The 22,547-nt window shown below is 43.4% G+C and overlaps 2 protein-coding genes across 2 annotated transcripts in view; one reads left to right on the top strand and one right to left on the bottom strand.

The window, feature by feature from the left end:
* Positions 1-22,547, bottom strand: part of LRBA (LPS responsive beige-like anchor protein) — a 395,790-nt gene that overhangs the window by 155,639 nt on the left and 217,604 nt on the right. The gene's annotated exons all lie outside the window — the stretch shown is intronic.
* MAB21L2 (mab-21 like 2) lies at positions 20,272-22,106 on the top strand. Its single transcript, XM_035548592.2, has one exon. It carries the CDS (start codon positions 20,539-20,541, stop codon positions 21,616-21,618), a length of 1,080 nt encoding a protein of 359 aa, XP_035404485.1. The 5' UTR covers positions 20,272-20,538; the 3' UTR covers positions 21,619-22,106.

Genomic DNA, 22,547 nt, shown 5'->3' with positions numbered 1-22,547 from the left:
ACTAGTCTATCAAAACAGAAAGCAAAGTGAAAATAAAAATTGGCTTAGGAGAAACTAAAACAGTACATAATGCTGTTCCTTTGTCCAGTACCTTCCCTTCAGCAAATGTCTCTTTTCCTTCCCCTGTAGCCAAATGGATACACACTACATAGTAGATCAGTGGAACATACCGCATGGGGTCAGAATACACATCGTGCCTAATTCAGCCACTGCCTGTACACACTGGAGTTTCTCCCAAGTTAGTTATCATTTCCAAGCACATTTAATATTTAAAGAAGTTTTTAACCCCCTTGAGACCACACAAAGAAAGATATAAAGGGCATGTAAGTAAAGTTTTGCTATGCAATGAAATGTCATTATAAAGTAACTGCTGCTGCTCAATAGCGGCTGTTCTCAGAACTCTAAAAACTTTAGCCACATTACACTGGTTGGCAATGGAGCACACCTTAATATGTACAGGTATATATGAGGTGACAGATGGCTGAAAAAAACTATTTCTGGACAGGGGAGTGGATAGCAAGACTTCTTCAGTTCCCACAGTTGGATGGGATACAGGAAAGGCACATCTCAATTCCTGTAGAATTTCTCCTTGCTTCCCAATGGAAATAACTACCAAAAGCTTTACAGCTAAGTATTTCTCTCTCCAAAAATAACGTCAGCTCCCCACCTGCTTTTACAGGAAACTTAGAACAGACAAAATGCAGGTACTGACTCCTTCTGAGCAACAATAATGAACACTTATTTCAAATGACTATGAAGAAAATATATGGAGTGGTGGGCAGTGAAGGCATAATGCAAATGGACATTTAACCTCTTAATGTACCCTGTAGTCCATGCTTTATTAACTGCATATGAAAACAATGAAGATACTCTGGGAAAATGCTCAGGGCTCTCATTCCTGTAATGCCATTGTTTCCTAAAACTAAATGCAGCCTATGGGTTGAAGTAGGTACAGTACAGCTGCACCAATGCTCTCTGATCTGTGATAGTGAATTCTTTTGCCATTGGAACTCATACAGTTGATCTGCAAGTCACATTTACTCATCAGGCTTCATGCCAAAGACATGAAAAATATGACACAAAGTCACACTGCCTGCAGGACAATCATCTATTTGCCTCTTGCCTAGAATGAACTAAAATACCACGTTAAGAGATCATCTTTGCTTTCAGTTTGTGTATTTATACCAAAGGAACTATGTGCTACACAATTAAACTGAACTGTTATTTTAGTAAATCATGTGTTCTTTAGTTATACTATTAAATCACAGAAGACATTTACAGAAAATATTAAATCAATCATGTGTTGTATACATATGCATACTACACTAGCAATCCAGCTTGGTAGAATTCACTCTGGCGTCCACTGAATCCAGCTATGGAACTTATTTAGGAATGCTGGGGATCCAAGTGTGCTTCCCACCACTTTACTGCATGCCACAGATTGCTCCAGGTCACTGGAAGTCATTTCTTGAATGCGAAAGGTCTCCTTCTATGGATCCAGCTGAATTGCTATAGATGACTTCCTGACATGTGTCTACCTAGCAATGATTCTCCCTTTTTGCATACCCATAGCTCAAAGTTGAAGTCAATCAAGAGACTTTCTCACCATAAGAGAGAGCCTTCCAGATTTAATCTTTGTGCAAGCAGGACGTTTTATTTTATTTCTTCACCTCTATGTCTTATACATGTACATAACTGTATTTGCCATTTTGAATGTTGTAAAGAAGTGCTTTCATATCTATTTTATCCTAGGCTGGATTGAGTTGAAGATGATCTCACGATAATAGTATATATCAAGGCATTGCTCTCCCAGGAGCATAATAAATCTGTAAAAAAGGGTACTAGGGCACATTAGTGCATGCCTCAGTTCTCCTCCATGTTCTCCAGAGTATCCAAAGGGTGACAGAACATATGACCAAAACACGGCAGGGGTTGAAAGCTTGTGTCACAGGGGTCAGGAGAAGAAGAATCTTTTAATAACTAAGGATACTCAGAAGGGCTAACAGGCATGCAGAAAAACAGTGGAGAGTATATTGAAACATGAAAGACCCTCACTGTAGTTTGTAACACAATCCAGTATAAAAAACATTTTTGATATCCAAAACCTCTTGTCAACATAATGCCTGGGGGAAAAAAGATATCTTTCAGGGTGAAAAACCTGTACCGCTTCCTACAATTCAGAGGGTGTGCAAAAGCAGACTGTGATCATCATTATCACAGCTACTTAAGCCACCATAAATCCAGGCTGCTGCAGAACCACAGTCCCTGGTCAAACATTTGCTATACCAAACATACCTTGCACTAGCACAAAACTCAGGTAACCATATACAGAAAACTATTTCAGGGAGCTTTGCCAGGTGAAAACTAACCATTTGTTAGGGGTGGGGGATTCATTTTTAAATGAATCAAACCTAGCTTGTGGCAAGTTACTCAAGGCAGTATGTATTTAAGTTGAATTTTACTGTCTACCCCCATACGCAATACCACATGAACAAAACAGGAACCCTAAATGGCCTAGATTGTATAATCTCCCATGTGCTTCTCTATCCCTAGTTATAGCAGCTTTCCTTACTGACAGGACATGGCAAAAGACCCATTTTTCCTTTAAGAAGTTTCCGAAGTCTGAAGGAAGGACAGAAAACTACGCCACTGATCTCCTGTTACTGAGGCTACTTAGATTACCTAAACATTCACACTTATAATTACAGACAGAATCTCTAACAGTGCACATTAAGCAAGTATTTGCATAACCATGTATCTACAAGAGTAATTCTGGTGAGAAGTATCTCAGGCTGTAAAATTTTCATACGTTCCAGAATCTTTTCTTCAATTGTTCTCTGCACTTCTCCCACATGAGTAATGCTTTTGTTTCTATATATTGAAGTGAAAATTTGTCCAATAAAGTACATATGCTTTCTTTTTAAACAGCATTAGAACTTGATTTTAATTATAAAGAGTATAGAAGCACGAAGAGTCTAACAAAACTTTTAACAGGCATCCAGAATATCTGTTTTGTACTGCTGCCTAATATTTTAACTGCTGCAAGGTGGAAGTGCAACTTTAAGGGCCATAGCAGGTTATGCATGGTACATTAACTATATTTTTCTGCACAATCTACAATGCCCCCATACAAATAAAAAATATTTCCTTGGTGAAATAACCACTGTCCTTTCAACAGCACTAGGCAAGTAACTTTTAAGCAGGCAGTTTCACTACTGGTGTGAATCACATCTACAATAACTTCCTGCTATTCCCTAAGGACCACAGAGAGAGTTTTCCTAGGTGCTGTAAAGGGGAAAAGACAAGTAATTTACCAAAAGAAGATCAAACAAGTCTTGTAAGTAGGAAGTGAGCTGTCTTGAGTTTCTGTGACTTACCCTAATTTACACTTTGAGTTAGTGTAAGAACCCATCCCTTTTGATTAAGGAATACAGTTGGGTCCAGAAGAAAAGGGGTATGTAGTGAAAGATGCATATGGTCAAAGACAGACAAGATGTGCCTTACTGAGAAAATTACTATTCCTACCGAAGAGGGGCCAGCAAGGTCTTTAAGGTACAACGCCAAAGTGAAGAATGACCCACTTTAAAACAGGATTAAAAGCTCATCCCAAGATCCAAAAAGAACACTCACAAGGTTCTTGTATACAGACAGTGACAAAAGACATGCCTTTATTTCACCTGTGCATGCATAAATAAATATTGAAAGGATTTTATTAAAACCAAGGCTAGAGTACGTATCATTTACTCCCGGCAGAAATTTACAGGAATAAATTCTTCGCAAATACTTGTCAGATTTGGATAAATGTTTAAGATCCACCCTTGTATTTTTTCACTAGCCTACCTTCCATCTGCAGTGAGGCATAAATTTTCTTTTAAATATACTGCACAGTAGTAAACACCGCTCGTGAATATAAGATTTATAGCACATTAATAAAATCATATAGGCGCACAGGCCTTAAATATATGAGGCACACAATTTAAGTTTTCATGACTACCTCAAAAGAGACCTAGAGTAGCCATGCAGCATGTTTTAATCTACAGAATATTTACACCTACACATCATTCACCTCTTACCTATCTCTAATTATTTATTTTCTCCAGTACAGAACGAACTTCTGAAAGATTAACGTTACACAGAGGAAGTGATATTTACTAGATTAGTTTAGGGTGGCAAAAAAAGCAAAATAACACTTACCTACAAGCAACAAGAGAGCACAGGATCTTAAGATTTGTCTCACATAAAAGAGAAATAAAAATATCAAGGAAAAAATATAATACCTAAAAACAATGAAGGAGAGGCAGGAGGCAGAACAACAAAAACATCTATAATACAAACTCCAACGAGCAGCAGAATTTCTGCAAATATCTTGGTGGATACTCATGGAAGACAAAATACCTATGACATAACATAAAAGTGCTAAAGTCCAGAGATAGTAAAGAACTTCTGAACTATCATTTCAGTTGGTATTTATCAATTCATCGTTGGAATTTTATGTCAATCAAATTCCTGTATATCAATTCAAGATGAAATTGTTTATGAGAAATGTTAATTTTTGATCTGTCAAACAATACTACATGGAGGAAAGGTTTCAAAGCTCTTAAAAATAATGAAATTTTTCAAAACAAAGGATTTTGGTTAAAAAAAAATGCCTTGCTTAGTTAAATTTTGGAGATTATTAATTATGGCTATTCTTGTGCACACACACTGAGTGAATAATACTTGAAGCCAGAGGTCAAAATAAAATACTTAAATTGACTCAATTTGATTTTAATACCATTAGTTCACAGAGGAGTTATTTTGTTGTTGTTATTTGTGTTTGTTTGTTTGTTTTTAAGCTTTGATTTTTCACCTTATTCCAGGTATAGCAGACAAAATATCAATAACTGACTTAATAAGAAAATGCTTTCCTCCTGACTCTGCTATACTCCTATTTGTTTTCCAACAAAGTAATATAACTCAGTTAACTGACTTATTGTCGATATAGATCAGGAAAATTAGAATCCAGACCAAGAGTAATGGGAGGCAAATCTTTAATCCTTCAAAGGTGCCCCCGCATTGCCAGAGCTTTGCAAATAAGGCACGTTTTCCTGAAGTGGGCTACTGAAACTACCTTGCTACGGGGAAAATCTGAAACTAAGACAACCCAATCACACTTTCACTGGCTTCTCCTACCTGTCCCAAGCATAAGGCTAATTAGGGATATATTTAGGATAGATAAGGCAGGCCAGCACATGCTGCTCTGACCAACTTTGTTTTATGCTAGTCATTACAAGCCAGAAAAAGTCATGCTCACTTGCACTGAATGCTAAGCAAGTGTCCTGCACTGAAGAGTAATTTTCTACCTCAGTTTGTCTCCCTAATGAAGATCGATTTATTCCTACATCCATAAGCATCAGTCACCTTGCATACTCTAACGTAAAACCCTATGGGAAAATCAGTGAAAGTTATCATTTTAGAATCCCTGACATGGAGAAATCACAAAACTAAAACATCTGAAATCATTAACAAAAGGTATCTTAGTCAAAAGTTTATACGCATTTTTTATCCACTAAGAGACCGAGGCAGACATTCCCAGCAGCTCAAAGAGAAATCACATTTCAGGTTTACATTTCAATATGGGACAGCAGAAACCAATCCTAGTATAACTGGGGGAAATTGAAGGTTTCCATCCTGCCTCGTATGTAACAGATGTGGGAAGGGGGGCCACTAAGCAGGTAATTCATTGTTTGCCTTGATTTAATTCAAATGAGAAAAAGAAAAGGCAGGAAGAATATTCTGAAGAATAGGTGGAAGCAATATTCCAGTTTTGTATTCATATGCTAGCAGTGAATAGAAATCCGTCAAGAGGTTTCCTTAAGAAAAGACTCTTTCAAAGTAGTTTCCATGAAAACCATTTTTTCCTCAGAGCACATGCAGGTCATTGCATGAATTGATCAGCATAAGATACCTAAGCAACAGAATACCTATTTTACTCTGGGATTAAGGAGCAGAAGACAAGTGTAAAATCTATTTAAACCAGTACAGAAATAAAGTTTATAATGAATCCTAAAATTCTAGCACACGTTGTCAACATAATTTGTTGTAGGTAAGAAGACACAAAAAATAGCTAGGAAGTTTCAAGATGTAAGCAATCTATGTGATTCTGAATTTATGTAAGAGAATCTTAGTAAAATTCTTAGTTAATTAGAATTAGTTACTTAGTTACTTAGAATTCTTAGTAAAATGATCTTTGAATTTTGCTGCCCTATGACGTAGATGACATAGAATATAGCAACAGCTCCCCAATATCACATATGAAACACAATTCACTCTCCCTATGAAAGTGTTATCTTTCCAAAGACTTTGAAAGTTGCTCACAGGAATAAAAGTAGACCAAGCGACTCTTGCATAAAAAGACAGCAACCAAATATAATTAGAATGCACAAGGTGTCTCATGTATTACACAAATACACACTGCAACATGTGGATAAAATTAAATCCTTGAGATACAACACTCCTCGGTTTTAATTTAAAGAATGTATAGATACACTGAGTATCTACAACCCCAGATCATATTTAACAAACAAGTACAACTTGCTGGACACCAACAACGTGTTCAGATCTGTAGCGGGGAACAAAGTTAAAACAGCAGACATCCCAAAAAAAGCAAAAAGCCACTCAGTATTGGCACAAATTTACAGGAGCATTATCAATGGCTTCATGTGAAAAAGGGAGGACTGAGGCCTCCTAAAAAACACAGCTCAAAAGTAAATACTTTATTGTAATACAGATAAACACTTGTTTCCAAAATTGTTATATAGAACTTACACAATATTTACATACTTAAATCCATTACTGTTTAATAATAACTCTTTGGAAGAAAGAAAATAAATTCTGTACATTTGTACAGCATCTAGCAAATTCAGTCCTGACTCAATTGGCACAATACTGATATAATCATTAAATAAATGTGATAGTAATGCAACCTTCCATGCAGTAAAATTAGATAATGGACTAATACATTGCATCCTATTGATTCTGAAATGAAATTGTAGAAGAGAGTCAACAGTGCCACAGTCTCCAAAAGATCGTACCTTTAATTATTTAATATAGCCAAAATGTAGTAATTTTTCAGAGGAGTTTACTTATCAACATTCTTCATCTTAACATTATATTCCAAATTGTATAAAGTATTTTAACATTCACCAGATTTAATGCAATATGCTTTATTGCAAGAGACAACAGCAAAGGATTCTGATTCTTAGAAGGTCCCTTGCAGTATCTCTGGACATTTACATAACAGAAATGGTAAGCTAATTTATATTTCTAGCAATTTCTTTTTTCAAATGGACTTAGTTAATGACTTTAATCAAACGGCTGAAGGCTATAGATTAAAAAAGACATATTTACCTAAAATCTACTTGAACCCACATCTAACAGTACTCAGGTTTGTTCAGAATGAAGGATGACAAACACTGGAGATATGCTTGTGATTTCCTCCATTTCAGGAGAAGAAAAACAAACATACTGAATAAAATGTCAGCTTTTGAGTTTCAATGCGGGGGGGGGGGGGGGGGGGGACGGACATATTACTTAAAAAAAAATGTTTCAGGAAAATCACAGGCGTGTCAAATCACTATCCGCCTTTCTTTTAAGCAATACAAAAGAACAGCAATGAACTCAAATGTCAGGTAAGCGAGACTTTAATTGCCAGGTTCTTTGATAGCAATGTACTCATTTCAGGTGGATTTTAAGAATCAACGCAACTTCAATCTTCCTGACTAACATACACACACACTGTTTTTAAACAGCACATCAGTCTAAAAGGTGTTTTGTCAAATGATGCTTTACCTTTGTTCTAAACATGTTTTAAGGTGTTTGTTTAGGGTTTTTTTTCCACAGTTTTCTTGCAGTTTGTTTGCAGTTAACCACCACTTCTTGCTTTTGAAATAATTTTTCTTTGTCAGCTTATAGAGGGGTTCAGGCAAAATGCTAAACTGACTGTAACTGTATCACTAACATCTGCAATGTGTCGATCATTTTATTGCTAAATCCTTCAAACAGTTGCATGTAAGTAAACCGACTGATAGACAATTGCTTCCAGACTGAGCCTTAATAACTTATCACAAATCTGTTTTTAGAAAAGGCATTTTTCTTTGTGCTGTCTTGTTATCTTGCAATTAACTTCAGAAGTTCCCATTATAATCGGTTTTATTTTTCAGAATTATTTGTTTTTTTTCTTTTTCTACAACTACACATATTGTTTTTATAAAGCTATTCTAAAATTATTTCTCTGCTAGCCTATAAATTTTTAAAACCTACTGGACATCCATTTTATGTTGGCTGTATGAATTAACCTTCCCACCATAAGAAATTGTCTTTCAGACACTGATGCTGTGAAGTACCTGTCTTCTTTTACTTACAAATTATAGACTGTTTCAAAGCGTAGAGTGCTTCAAAATAAAAATGAAAGTAGTGTCCGATCTCAAACAATATTTTTTTAAAGAAATTACCCCAGTAAGTCTAAACAGATATATGATTACAATCATAAGTTTTGGATCTTTTGCTTTCCTTATATTCAGCATATTAAAATGTAACATTTTTAATGACAGATTAGAAAGAAAATCAGACCCACTTTGAAGTATATTGCATCAGGAACATGCCACTGATGTGTTGTTTGTTTGTTTGTTTAATTCAGGTATATTTGATCCCGGCAAATTGTAATTCTGTAAGCTCATTTAAAACCTCAACAAACCCCAACTCTTAAGACTTTATTTACTAACACTGTTTATGCCTAAATTGCTTGAAAATACCTCGACAAACCTGACATTGCAAACAAAGACCACACTTCCTGTTACAATATTGAATCTGGAACATCATCAATGTTTTGTTCAGCTTGCATAAGTCACAACTGATTGGACACAGTCCCTGTGGGCATGCCATTTCATCCAGACTGGACGGTTCATTAGTCATAATTACTATAACTGTACAGCAGAGACTGCAGTTTTATCTCATCATACATCTTTGATAAAGCTGCTTCTATTTCTGCTTCATCAGCATGTGAAGTTACATTATTGGAGCTTTTATTTTCCAATCTGTGATTAACATTGGTTGTTCTGCTTATGAAACGCGTACCAACATTCGAGATAACATACAAAGTCAGGCCACGACGTGACCACTGCTTGAACTTTGTGTTAAAAATCGTGCAGCAGTTGTTGCTGCACAGGAAGAATAGATTCTGAAATGACAGACTCGCTAAGAAAATCTAACAAAGAAGATACCAACGCTCCAGTTTATAAGAGGAGATAACTGTTGGCTTCTATTGTGAAGTGTGATCTAAAATAGAAAAAGACTTGATCTAATAACAAATGTGAATGCAGCTCTTAACAAAATGTATTTCAAACGTATACAAGTAGCGCACTAAGGCATTTTCTTGTCGTGGTGCTTGTTGCTGATTTTTCCATCTTATTGTGCGGTAACAGGAAACACAAAGCCTGGTGGCACCATCTGAGTGTGCAGCGTGTACCCATGATAGGCCACATAAACAGTCATAATCGACAGTTACATGCAGGCACTGAGGCTGCAAAAATCCCAGAGTAATTAGTGTTGTCTGAATGCAATGACATCTGTTTTCTCATGGTCCTCTAGACTTGTCAGGCCAATAAGATGTATATGAAAAAATATGACAAGCATTGCAAATGCCCTTCTGAAAGGTCTCACTTTGGGGGAAGCTGAAGAAATGACACATGCCACCTCTTTTTTTTGCCAATATACCTAACAGCCAAAGCTTCAAGATTTGAAAAGGTCTTTTGAGTCATTTCACATTTGACTATGAAAGGTTTATTCAGAACACAAGCACAGTGCTTAGCAAAGAAAATATTGCAGCAGGTTTTGTTCTTTAACAAAAGCAGGCTTCATTAACAGAAGAGGAATAAAACGTGACTTCTGACTAGAGTGCTTATATGTTGGTCAGTGTCAGCTATACCTTCCTTTTTAATTAAAGCAGCAGACACCAGCTAGCATATAATGCATATGCTTGTGTGTGTGTGTGTATATATATTTATATACACACACATTTTTGTATATTTTTGCTTAAAGAGTGGAACAAGAACAGTTTTACAGCTGAGATTTCTGGCATTGCAGAAACACTATAGCCTTTCCAGCTGAAGACCTAGGCTTTTGCTTTAGGATTCACAACCTTTTTCCTTAATAGTGCCTATCTCTCAGTTCTTTCTCTGGACCGTAGCAGTATGTTTGAGCATGCGTTTTCTCCAAGAAAGACATTAGTCATCATTAACAGAAGCACTGACACCAAGCCTAAGTGCCTCTCCACAATGACCAAGTGGCAATCATCTTTCTCTTACACTGTCACTGCTGATTAGGGTTTTCTTTCATGAAAATTTAATTTGTCGCCTTTCTGCGGCTCCTTTTTACGTTTCTGCAATAACACAACATGCCAGCAACACTGAAAATGCACTGAAAGATGTTGTACTTGTTTATAAGGAAAGATAAGACTTGAACTGCTCGGCTGTACTTTTTACCTCATTTAACATAAAAAAAGGCCCTGCAAGACGTAGTCACTACTGACAGAGGAAGAACTCTCACTGAATAGCTAAGGCCTCAAACAACCCAGCACACCTTCTATCCAGCTAACCAAAAAATATTTCCTCTGGAAGACAGTCACCCTGTCTTCCAAGGCTTTGTTCACTAGGCAATGCAACAATACCTAAACAGATTTTTATTCCTAATTAATTTTATAACTGCTTCAAATATACAGGTACTCAGGTTTGTAGCTTATACAAATATTTATTAACGGATTTCTTAATCCTCTGATAAATTTCAGCTCGCTTCTTGCATCTGTGTCAACACTGCTCTTGCAGTTAAAAAGGCAGCCACGAAGAAAATGGCTCTAGCTGCTGCAGACGGATGAAAAAGTTTCAGTCATGTATGATACTTTGCAGTTATTCAATATACACAGTCTCAGATTCCCGCTCTGTGTAACATTACAAACGTTGTTAAACAAGATACCATAGCAATGAGTTATTTTAAGGAAGTTTTTCAAAACATTTACTCTCCTGCTTTATTTCAATTTGTTTAAAGATTTTTTTTAATTATAAGCACATGCTATTTTGTTAACATCTGCGCACAGCATAAAACCTGACTGAATTCCAACTTCTGGAAAAATGCGGATAACTTGCATCCCTCACATAAAGCAACAACACTAGAAAACTTCAGGAGATTCAGATATTTTAATTCATTTAATTGATTTTCCATACAAGTGTATTTAAAAACTAAAGCAACAACAACAAACACTTATTAGCATGTTTAAGGTCTCTCAGTATCTTTCCGAATTTATTGAAGTGTACACCTAAAATTTGGATGTAGCTCTATTAAATTCAGAAACCACGGCTATTAAAGTCCCAGTAATAAAAACTTTTTTTCAGCTTCCTAAAGTATTGGTACTCCACCGCCAACCGAAAACAGCATCGGTAGTCAGAACAGAAACTGTATTGACAGCACTTTGGATTTATAAGAAAGCCTCAGTATCTTTAAATAGTCTCCACATATGAAATTTAAGAAGAGGAAACTAGGAATTAAAAGCGGATTTTGAGCGGCAGACCACGACTGTTGCGCTGCCGCGGCAGTATAACCTTGATTAAATGCAGAGCAACGCTAAAGTAAAAACAAAGCCCTGCCATGGTAACCTAAATTAACTACTGCAGCAGACCCCATTTAGGCAGAAAGCTGACGTTTTAGGCTATTCTACTCGATCTGGAGAAAAACGTTTACTTTCTCAAAGCGAGCCAAGCTTCCCGGCCAGGCCTCCGCCATGGCTTTGTTCTCCACGATCTCCTCGGCTCCTCGCCTAAGCAGCCGCGGACGCAGATGCTGGCATCGTCTCTCTGCATCCCCGTCAAGTTCAAGTACAGAAGTTTAGCTCTTTGACTCCCACCCCCACCTCCAAGTCACTTGTCAGGAAAAGGTTGGGCGATTTATTGACCACTGCTGGATGCATACTGTCAGTGCTGAAGGAAATATGAGTGGGGGCTGTCGCTACTGTTCTGGAGCTCATTGATAATGACATACCTGCCTCTGTCACCCATTACCCATACTACAAACTACTTAGACCTAACTGAAAAATCAATAGCCTACTTGCACTGGTTCCTGTGGCTGCCTCCTTTGATTGTCAGCTCCTGTCTAGGGTCAGCACTTACATGAAAGGGGCTGTGACTGCCTGATGCTTTCAGGACAACCTAACGATATGAAACTAGCCAACAGAACAGTAAATTCTGTCCCCCTGCCCTCCTCATCAATTAGGCTTTGACTAGGCTTGCCTGTAGAAACCTGACCTTTTAAGTTTAGGTGAATATGGAACTAGCTGAACACACCATTGCCCTCAGCACTGAGCCAGGAAATCCACTGACAGGTTAAACAAAACAGAAGGTTGTAACTGTCATAATTTGCATTGCACTTTCACGCCAACAAGGGTGTTATCAGTGGGGGCAAGCCCTGGAACACACAACGCAAGCACCCGAAGTCACTCTCCTCATAAATTTTCAAGTGAAGGGAGATAAAACATAAATTCACAAATGACCGGGCATTTCAAGTCCCACTTTCTTTCAAGTTCACGCTCTGGAAACCCGCCCCGTACCCATAGGCAATTGCCCTCCGTAGGTGTGCTGGCACTTGAAAGCCGCTTAAAATGGACTTCCACGATAGACGACGAGGGAAAGCTACCTGCCTGTGCCTCCTAAAGGCTCCTGCGTTAGTCCTACTCTCCCCTGCATATTTATATGCACGAATACTAACCATTAATGCATTATACACGTGCACACACATGCACACCTGTCTTTGAGAGCAGCAGGTAGGCATAAATAATTTAAAAATCCCTGGAGAGCCCTAACTGGCACTTCTGAGCAGTACTGGCTTGTACATCCTGTATCTTGGAAGTCCATTAGCAGCATCTGAGTATCACTGTGACCACAACCAAATGATAAATGACACATTTTAATGCATCTTCCCTCCTTAAAGAATATTGACAACCATGGAGCAAAGAACTGAAGCATGAAATCTCAGATTTAAAGTAAAGGCTGAACTATTTCCTGAAGTTAAATACAATAGGCTACAGTAACTATATACAGATTAAAAAAAAGTTAACATCTGAATGTCTTGCTCCATAATAATTTTAATTATTTTAAAAAATATTATTTTATTAAAAACAAACAAAAATATTTTTGAATACTCTGATTAGTGTTCATTTCTTTTAAATCAGGTTTCAAGCAACAATGGTTTTATGCCCTTTTGAGCCCCTCCTCCTGTAGGCCTACCATCCTCGATACAAGCATTAGTGGGAAATATAGACAGCACGTGTGATCAAAACAATTTATACAATTTGAACACTGGAGCTTCATCATACCGTGAAACGACAGGCTAACTCTATGAACTAAAGTTATATTTTTTTTAAAATCCTGTGAATTCTAGGAATTTTCAATGCTCTTTATGCAGTGCACAGTTAACGCCTTTTAGTGTAAATATACAAACTACTCCTGGAAACCCCAGGCAAGATTCAGAATAGTAATTTACCTGCTGCTTTTTACCCTACAGCTGAACCTTCTGAACTCCCGCACCTTGAATATCCTTCTCACAGAAAAGCATGCAGTGCCAGATACAGGAACGAGCTCTTACGTAAATAAATGATAGGGGAACTGCTGCTGTTCGGGTTTTGGAGTTTAAGATTCTGTCGCAAACCTTGAGACACTCTTGTAAGCTATTTTTCTGACCACCACCTCAACACGTGTCAGTCGCTGCATTTAGCTTATTTCAACTGCATATTTAGAAATCAGTACTGAGAAAGAAAAACAGCTGAATTACAAAAAGGCAAAAACTTCTTTTTTCATGAAAGCTTCAGGTAATTACTGCAATAATATCTGTTACATCTTAACAGTCAGTTGTTCAAAATACAAGTAAAATAGAAGAAATGCAGAGAAAACCTCTTGAAAATAACAGTGTGGCAGTCTATTAAAGCACTGTTAAATAAGCAGAACAGCGGCTAGAATTAATATTGCATTCCAAACAAACTACAGAGCAAACACTAGTTAAAAATGGTAGACCTAATTGAGTCTGGATGGACCCCTTTACAGACCTAATGCAATGATTAACTATGCATCTGGTAGCATGTCAAGTCCTTTTTGTGTGCCTATCTGATAGTGAAGTGAAAGGGCATGGACAGTGTCCAGTCCCAGCAAGCAAATCATTTGGAAGCAGTCATAGCCATAGATCAAAGATTTTTCACTCTATCCAAAGTCTATTTAAACCCACCAACCCAGCCCCTTGTTGCAGACAAAACCAGTTAGAAAATAAGAAAGACTCCTTGGGATCCAAAGATAATAAAGGAAGATAGAAGGAGAAAATGAAGAAAAGAAACAGACTGGCAGAACCTTGATTTCCATAGGCCAAGACAGCTGTTTTACATCCTAGTTTTATTTCAGATGGTTAAAGAAAAGGAACAATTTCCATCCCTTAGATCACCAAATATTATTTCAATTAAACTATGCAGATGGCTTCTATACATTATTTGAACCAATACAGTCTCCCCTTCCCAGCTCCAGGAGATGGTACATTGAACTGTTTTGCACGCAGGTTTTATCTAATTCATAAGAAAATTAAAAAGAGAGCAGCATATTACCATGGGGAAGTTATTCTGAAATAAGATACGCACAGCAAGATATAAAATAGGAATAGCTATGATTTGATTCTCTCATTAGAAGTAGCAACAAACCCCCTGCAATGATTTTATAACTAGTAATACGCTACTTTTATGCCAACATACTACTTCAAAAGGATACAAGTTTATTACCATAAAGTACAATGAGCAGAAAAGTAGACAGCTCTAACTTTGCATTAAAACTGTAAAATATTTGAATAAGGAAACAATTACAAAACTGCTCAAACAGGAAGCACAAAAATAAATAAATAAATTACATTTAAGTGAAACTCACGTGCCTTTTCTACCGTATCCAAAGTCAAACCCTAATCATCTTAAAATACTGGGGGGAGAAGGAGGGGGACAAAAACAAAACAAAACAAAAAACAAAAGAGAGAGAGACTCGATATATTCCATGCTGGTCAGCAGTGCTATTGAGAAGATTGAGCCCCCTCTGCCCCCTCCTCCCACACCCCCCTTTCCCTTTATAAATTGCACTCGTGGAAGCTCACTAAAATGTTGTAACCTTTAGGGTGGCTGGTGAGGAGCCGGGTATTTCACACTGCTGTACGTGGTACTTGGGGAAGTACTTTTAAAAAGTGTAAGCGTATAAATAAGAGGCTTTCACTTCTGGAACTAGAAACTGAAAATTTTTAAGACTATGGTTAGAGAATTCTAAATATTCATAAATATCCTTCATCTCAGCTAGCTGCATGAGGTTTTCAATCTTTAAAATAATTCATCTAACCAATTAAGGCATGTAGGTTATTGTTTGCTGGCATGATTATTCACTGTATATGCACAAGATACGTGAACATCTAAGATAATAAACATCAGGCACCTACTCATAAAGTGAAAAGTCACGGCCAAACACCTCTGAACTATTTATTTCTTAATTTCCAGAACTTTGACTTTGTTTAGAATATCCACGTAATTTTCATATTTTTAAAGGAAGCGCTCACTTAGCCTGAGAGCATTTTTAAGAACAGTACAAGAGATTACCATCGTAGCCCACCTCAAATTTTCCCAAGCAAACACGTGTTATTGCATTCAACTGGAAATCAAGTTGGCAAAATCCCAGCATATTACATGCTTTCATACTTTTAAAAATGGATATTATTCATGCAATTAATCAATTACTGTAAGTAATGACCAGCCAACACACTGAACTTAGTTAATTCTGCAGGATGAAATAGCATGCACCCACCACAACCGTATCCAAACAAAGTAACAGGCCCACAAGAAGTTTTTAAAGAAGAAAATGCTATAAAAGCATTAGAACTGTTCTTTTCTGGTGCCCTCCCAATTGCCAGCTTACTGAAGGCAAACTTATGAAACAGTGTTTAACAATCTTACAGCTAAATGTCACAACTATTCATCGCGAGAAAAGAGAAACTACCTTTAACGCAAGGTTAAAAGCAATAGAGAAAGCCTTCAGGTTGTTCATGGTTTAACAGAATATGAACACATCCACATTTTAAGACAGAATAGGAAAGGAAAAATAAGCTACTTAAAGGAGCAGTTGGAAGCCTCCCCCTTCCCAGTCCAGAAAGAAAGCGAGGGGAAACTTAGAAACATGAATAAATGATTTAATTATCATACCACTCAATCTTCATAGCAAAAAAAATAAAAAATAAAAAATGTAGATTTATGTAATACTCTTAACTGATGAGACGCATTAATGACATCTGCAGAAGTGAAAACATCTTTCCTCCCTCAACGTGTGCTATCAGCTAACTTCATAAACACAGTCCTTAGAACAGATCAGCAGATGGTAAAGCCAAGGCATGACTTTAAAGAAAAGGTACACACTGCATACTATTGAATGTAAACAGAATTTTAACTGTCAAACCCACAGCAGCATTTACTGTAACCATTAACCTGGTTTCGCTGTGGAGAAACACAACATGCATTACTGAATCATTTCTTCTCAAATCCATACATTCCCTGCAGCAGTTCAAGCTCCATCAGCAGTGCAGGAATGTATGAAAATGACAGGCAAAGGGCACTAGCTCTTTTCCCATACTGTTCTTCTATAAATGGAAGCAGAGTTCTACAAAGTGCTCAAAGCTGAGAATGTTTGAATACTGATCCCCAGGAAAAAAATCTGACGATGTTAGGTTCCACGAGCAGATTAATTTTTCTGTTTTCCACGAACCTGTTTCCCTTAAATGAAAGGACAGAAAGGAAACCAGCTACCAAGAAATAATGGAGCGCTAGCTGGGTCTCGTCTACAAAGCTGCTACGAAAAAAGCGTATGTGTACACGTACATATTTCATATGCTATTCATAAACATACTTATTATCCCTTTTTGGAGCACCTGTTCCTGCATTCGCTTTTCTGTCTCCACTCAGTGAGGGGAGTGGAGAGAAAAAGGGTAGATTTGGCAGAAACCTTTTAATAGTCTCAAGTCAATTTCATTAGGCTTTGATTTGACTTAAAAATTAAAAGTTGCATCTGTAACCTGTTATAGAAACTTTAAAAATGCACCTTTTAGAATAAAAAGGCTCTGAAATACGTAAAGCATGCCACTGACAAGCTAGCTAGTCAAGCAACGGTAAGTATGCTACCAGATCATACAATAAAAAGCGTGGGTGCTTCTTGCTAAAACTCCGATTTGTTTTCAAGTTTTCTTCTGGTTTTGTGGTTTTGTTTGTTTGTTTAAGGGTTAATACAGAGGCAAAGCATTCTCTCTCGGGGAGGGAGGAAAAAAAAAAAAAGTCTCCGCACATTTCCTCGCAGCCGTTCGCTGCCACTCTCCGCAGCGGGGAGAGAAGCGAGCTGCGCGCCCCGTTTCCACGCGTGGGTTTGCACCGGAGCGAGCTCCCCACGGCGCCGAGAGGGAGGGAGAGGGCAGGAGGAGCCGAGGAGAGAGCAAAGGCGCCCTGCACACCAGCCCCCTTCCCGGGAGCTTTTTTTACAGAAGCCCTCGCTAACAAAACACTATTGCTCCAGGCAGCGGCATGCTGATGTTGGCACCGCTTAAACCAAACAAACACGATGTTTAACAGTCAAATAAAATGTCCCGCAGCCTCCCTAATGAATTTGTCAAGGACCATCAGATCACCCCCGCCCCTGCCTCATTAACTCAAGTATGATGAGACGGATTATAACGAGAGAATACAGATCAATCGGTCTGAAGGCTTCAAGTGGCTTTTAGCCTCGAGAGTTTCCCTCTCGGCGGCGCGCACACACGCCCAGGCGGTGCTTCTAATGGCATACAGTATCTCCTGCCGCTGCCCGGGCAGCGAGCCGCCCATGGGCTCCTTGCACAAAAGCGGAGGTGACAAGGGCTCTTCAGTTACAGCCTCCTCGGGTGCTGGTCCCCCTCCGATTATTCAGCCCGGCGAGAGCAAATTCCGCCGCAGACGGAGCTCGGCTTAACGCAGCGCGGCCGCAAGCGCCCCGACGCAGGAGAGAAGGCTTTCCCGTGCGTTATTCGCTTCAAGTGTTTAAGTTTATTGCTCAAATGATGTTTCTAATTAGCGCCGGGGCAATAAATTAAAGTCGGCTTTTGTTTAGCTGATTTATTATTTACTAGAGCTTCAACCTCAGACGGGAAAATTGGTAATGAATTGTTTTAAATCCGGACGCCGGCGACGCTCTGCCATCAGTCACCTTACCGGGGGGGGGGGGAGCGGTCCGCGCTCTTTCTGCTCGGCCCCAAAAGGGGACCCGAAAGAGGGACCGCGCCGCCCCGCTCCCAGGAGCCTCCTCCCGCCCCGGGGCTGCCGTGGGACCGGGGGGCAGCCGGGCCGAGCTCGGCGTCCGGGGAAAGGGAGAGAAGGACACTTGGCCGCCCCCGGGGGCTGCTCTCTCTCCCGCCGGGGACAGCGGGGACCGGGGCCTGCAAAGCAGAGGCCGGGCGGCTCCGCAGGGAGGAGGCAGCCCCGCCGCCGGGCTCGCCCCTACTTCTCCCAGCGCGCAGTCGGCCGGCCCGAGCCGTGTTTCTAATTTAAACGCACGCGGCAAGCAGCCGGCGCTGGTGGCTTCATTAAACTCAGCCGGCCTCGGCGAGAGGGGAAGGAGCGCAAGGACGGGGGCCAGGCGCCGGCCGGGCCGGGAGGAGCGCACCGGCTGCCGGGGAGCAGCGGGGCCGGCACCGGGACCTCGGGGGGCAGGGGGACTTCGGGAGGACAGGGGGATCTTGGGGGAGCAGGGGGACCGCCCGGTGGGTCGCTGCTGTCCCAGGGCCACGCCGGAGCTCGCCCGCCCCGTTTCGGAGCGGACATAACGGAGCCGCGGCTCTACGGCTCCGTACCGTTGTTAATGCGAACTCGCAACAAAAACCAGCGCGTCCTTTACGAATACCTCGCTCCTCCGCTTCGGGAGGACGCGCGGAACTTTTCGGCGCCGGGTTTATCGCAACGAAGACGAGCGCGGCCCCGGCCGAGGGCAGTAAAACAAGGTGCGCGACTCGGGGCCAGCGCCGCTCTCACTTTCACCGCTGCAGCCCGGCGTGAGCGGCAGCGGATTTATGCCGGCAGGAGAAGTACCGCTCCCCCTTCCCTCCCCTGCACACGGGCGCTGGGTCTCCTCCTCGTGAGCGGCCGGCACCGTAGCTTTTCCCTGCCCCGGCGGCGAGCCACGCGTGGGCTCCGGGCACCGGCACCGGCAGCGGGTCCCGCGTGTGCCCGTGCGCGCCCCCGCGCCCGCCGCGCCCCCGCCCGGCGCCGCGATTGGCCGCGGCGCTGACAGCTCGGCGGCGATTGTAGGAGGCGCGGCCCCGCCCCCCGGCCGCCCCGGCCCCATTCATAAAGTACAGAAGGCGCGCGGCAGCCCAGAGCCCCGCCGCCACGCGGAGCAGCAGCAGGAGGAGGAGAGAGAGGGGGAGGAGGAAGGAGGAGGAGGAGGAGGAGGAGGAGGAGGAGTAGAGGCGCAGAAAGTGAGAGCCTCGGCGCGCACTTCCAGGGGTGGGGAGGGGGAGGAGAAGCGCCCTCGGGCACGGCGGCTACGCCCTCCCTCCCGCTCAGGATAAAACACAAGTCTGTGCAAAGCGAGAGAAAAAGCAACCTTAATAAATCCAAAGGGGCTCTGGTAGCGCTGCGGGCCAGGAATGGGAGAGCGCAGACCAAGCGCGCAAGTCTGCGCCTAGAGCTAGCGAGAGCCGCAGAGCCGGGCTCAGACAACGCCTCCGGCAGGAAAAGGGAAGTCACCAACACCCCCTGACAGGCTGAGAGCGGCGGCCAAACTCATGCACGTCGCTGGCGGTGCCACGGACTGAGAGCGGGAGCGAGGGAGGCAGCCGCAGAGGGCTCGCTCTGCCGCTCGGGGCATTGCTCGCATTCTTCTCCTCCTCCTCCTCCCTCGAAACTTCGCCGCCGACCGGCTCTTCTGCGGGGACCTCCTGCGCCTCCCGGGGAAGTTTGGCCGGGCCGGGCTTTTTTCATGAACTGCTGAAGCGGGGGCGCAGCGGCGCGGGGGGGTGGGCGGCCGAGCGCGAAGGCAACGTGCCCCCAGCGCCCCCCGCAACTTGGCGCTCCGGCAGCCGGCGGGGGCTGCCCGCGGCCCCGCTCCCGGCCCCGGCCCCAGCCCCGCCGCCGCCCGGCTCGCCCCGTCCCGCCGGCCCGAGGCTCGCCCTCCTCCCCGCCGGGGCAGCGCTGGGGCTCGCCGCTCCGCGCCTCGTCCTGCCGAGCGCTGCCACCTTCCTCCTCCTCCTCTTCCTCCTCCTCCGCCTCCTCCTCCCTGAGCGTTTAAGGGCGCTCGGCGGCGCGCCGCTGCCGCCGTCTTCCCGGAGGGGGTGGGGGGCTGCGAGCCGGCCGGTGCCCTCGGCGAAGCTGCAGCCTCCGCTAAAGCATTGGATCCCTCAACGTACTGCGAGAGCCCGGTGTACAGCCCGGACCTGTGCCCCAACATGATCGCCGCGCAGGCCAAGCTGGTGTACCAGCTCAACAAATACTACACGGAGCGCTGCCAGGCCCGCAAGGCGGCCATCGCCAAAACCATCCGGGAGGTGTGCAAGGTGGTGTCGGACGTGCTGAAGGAGGTGGAGGTGCAGGAGCCGCGCTTCATCAGCTCCCTGAGCGAGATCGACGCCCGCTACGAGGGGCTGGAGGTGATCTCGCCCACCGAGTTCGAGGTGGTGCTCTACCTCAACCAGATGGGCGTCTTCAACTTCGTGGACGACGGCTCCCTGCCGGGCTGCGCCGTGCTCAAGCTGAGCGACGGCCGCAAGCGCAGCATGTCCCTCTGGGTGGAGTTCATCACCGCCTCGGGCTACCTGTCGGCCCGCAAGATCCGCTCCCGCTTCCAGACGCTGGTGGCCCAGGCCGTGGACAAGTGCAGCTACCGGGACGTGGTGAAGATGATCGCGGACACGAGCGAGGTGAAGCTGCGCATCCGGGAGCGCTACGTGGTGCAGATCACGCCCGCCTTCAAGTGCACCGGCATCTGGCCGCGCAGCGCGGCGCAGTGGCCCATGCCGCACATCCCCTGGCCCGGCCCCAACCGGGTGGCGGAGGTGAAGGCGGAGGGCTTCAACCTGCTCTCCAAGGAGTGCTACTCGCTGACGGGCAAGCAGAGCTCGGCCGAGAGCGACGCCTGGGTGCTGCAGTTCGGCGAGGCCGAGAACCGCCTGCTGATGGGCGGCTGCCGGAACAAGTGCCTCTCGGTGCTCAAAACGCTGCGCGACCGGCACCTGGAGCTGCCGGGGCAGCCGCTCAACAACTACCACATGAAGACGCTGCTGCTGTACGAGTGCGAGAAGCACCCGCGGGAGACCGACTGGGACGAGGCGTGCCTGGGCGACCGGCTCAACGGCATCCTCCTGCAGCTCATCTCCTGCCTGCAGTGCCGGCGCTGCCCCCACTACTTCCTGCCCAACCTAGACCTCTTTCAGGGCAAGCCCCACTCGGCCCTGGAAAGCGCCGCCAAACAGACCTGGAGGCTAGCCAGGGAAATCCTCACCAATCCCAAAAGCCTCGACAAACTATAGGGCTCGCACCCGCCCGCGCCGAGCTCGCCCTCCGCAAACGACCGCGGCGCCCGCAGCCTCCTCGCCCCGCCACGCCAGCGACGGCTCGGGAAGAGGCGGCCGAGGACGGGGGGAGGCTTCGCCCCCACCCACCTGCAGCTCGGCGCTTAAAAACTTGCGGCCGGGGCGCCCAGCCCCTGCCCCAAGCCGGGAAGAGCCGAGCCGAGCCCAGCCGCGTTTCTCCCAAGTCACTGGCAGAAGCGATCGGACTTTTGCCGCGGCCAAACGAACGAACCCCCACAGGTACCTTTTCGAACAAATGTATAGTCCTTTTCTTATTCTCTCTTCTTTTGCCTGAATGTTGTCACCAAGTGAAAAATTATTTAACTATATGTACAAATCGCCCTTTAAAAAAGTTTTACTGATGTTAAATGTATTTCGGTGCCAAGGTCAGATTATGTGCCCCGCGACTGACTTGTTGCAAATAGTAATAAAAATATTACTTTAACTTTACTTGGACTTTTCGTCACTGGTTCTTAAATTCAGGCAAGTAGATTCTGTCTGAACCGCGGGAGGAACGTTAAAAAAAAAAAAAAATGGAATAAAATCGGCAAGAGCCGGCCTGGAGGCGCCGGGCAGCCCCCGGCTTGGCACGGCCCCCGGCGCCCTCAGCGCTGCCTCCATTTTCTGTGGAGCCCCGGCGGGCTGCACCAGAGCCGGCCCCCGCACCCGAAATTGAGGGCTCGCTTACTTTCCTCCTGGCTTATTTTATTATTTTTTATCGTTAACAGTATTTAGTAAGTTTCGAGCGCTTGTATTTTGTTCGAAAAAAAAAATTCACCGCTAGCTGCCTTGGCTGCCCCGAGCTGTCCGTTCGCCTTTGACTCAAAGTATAGATCCACCCTGAATAATTAACGCGCTTTAGAGCGAAGGGTCGATCTTTTTTTTAA

Source organism: Cygnus atratus, chromosome 4 (genome assembly GCF_013377495.2).
Source record: "Cygnus atratus isolate AKBS03 ecotype Queensland, Australia chromosome 4, CAtr_DNAZoo_HiC_assembly, whole genome shotgun sequence".
Lineage (NCBI taxonomy): Eukaryota > Metazoa > Chordata > Aves > Anseriformes > Anatidae > Cygnus > Cygnus atratus.
This window is presented reverse-complemented; position numbering and strand designations above follow the sequence as displayed.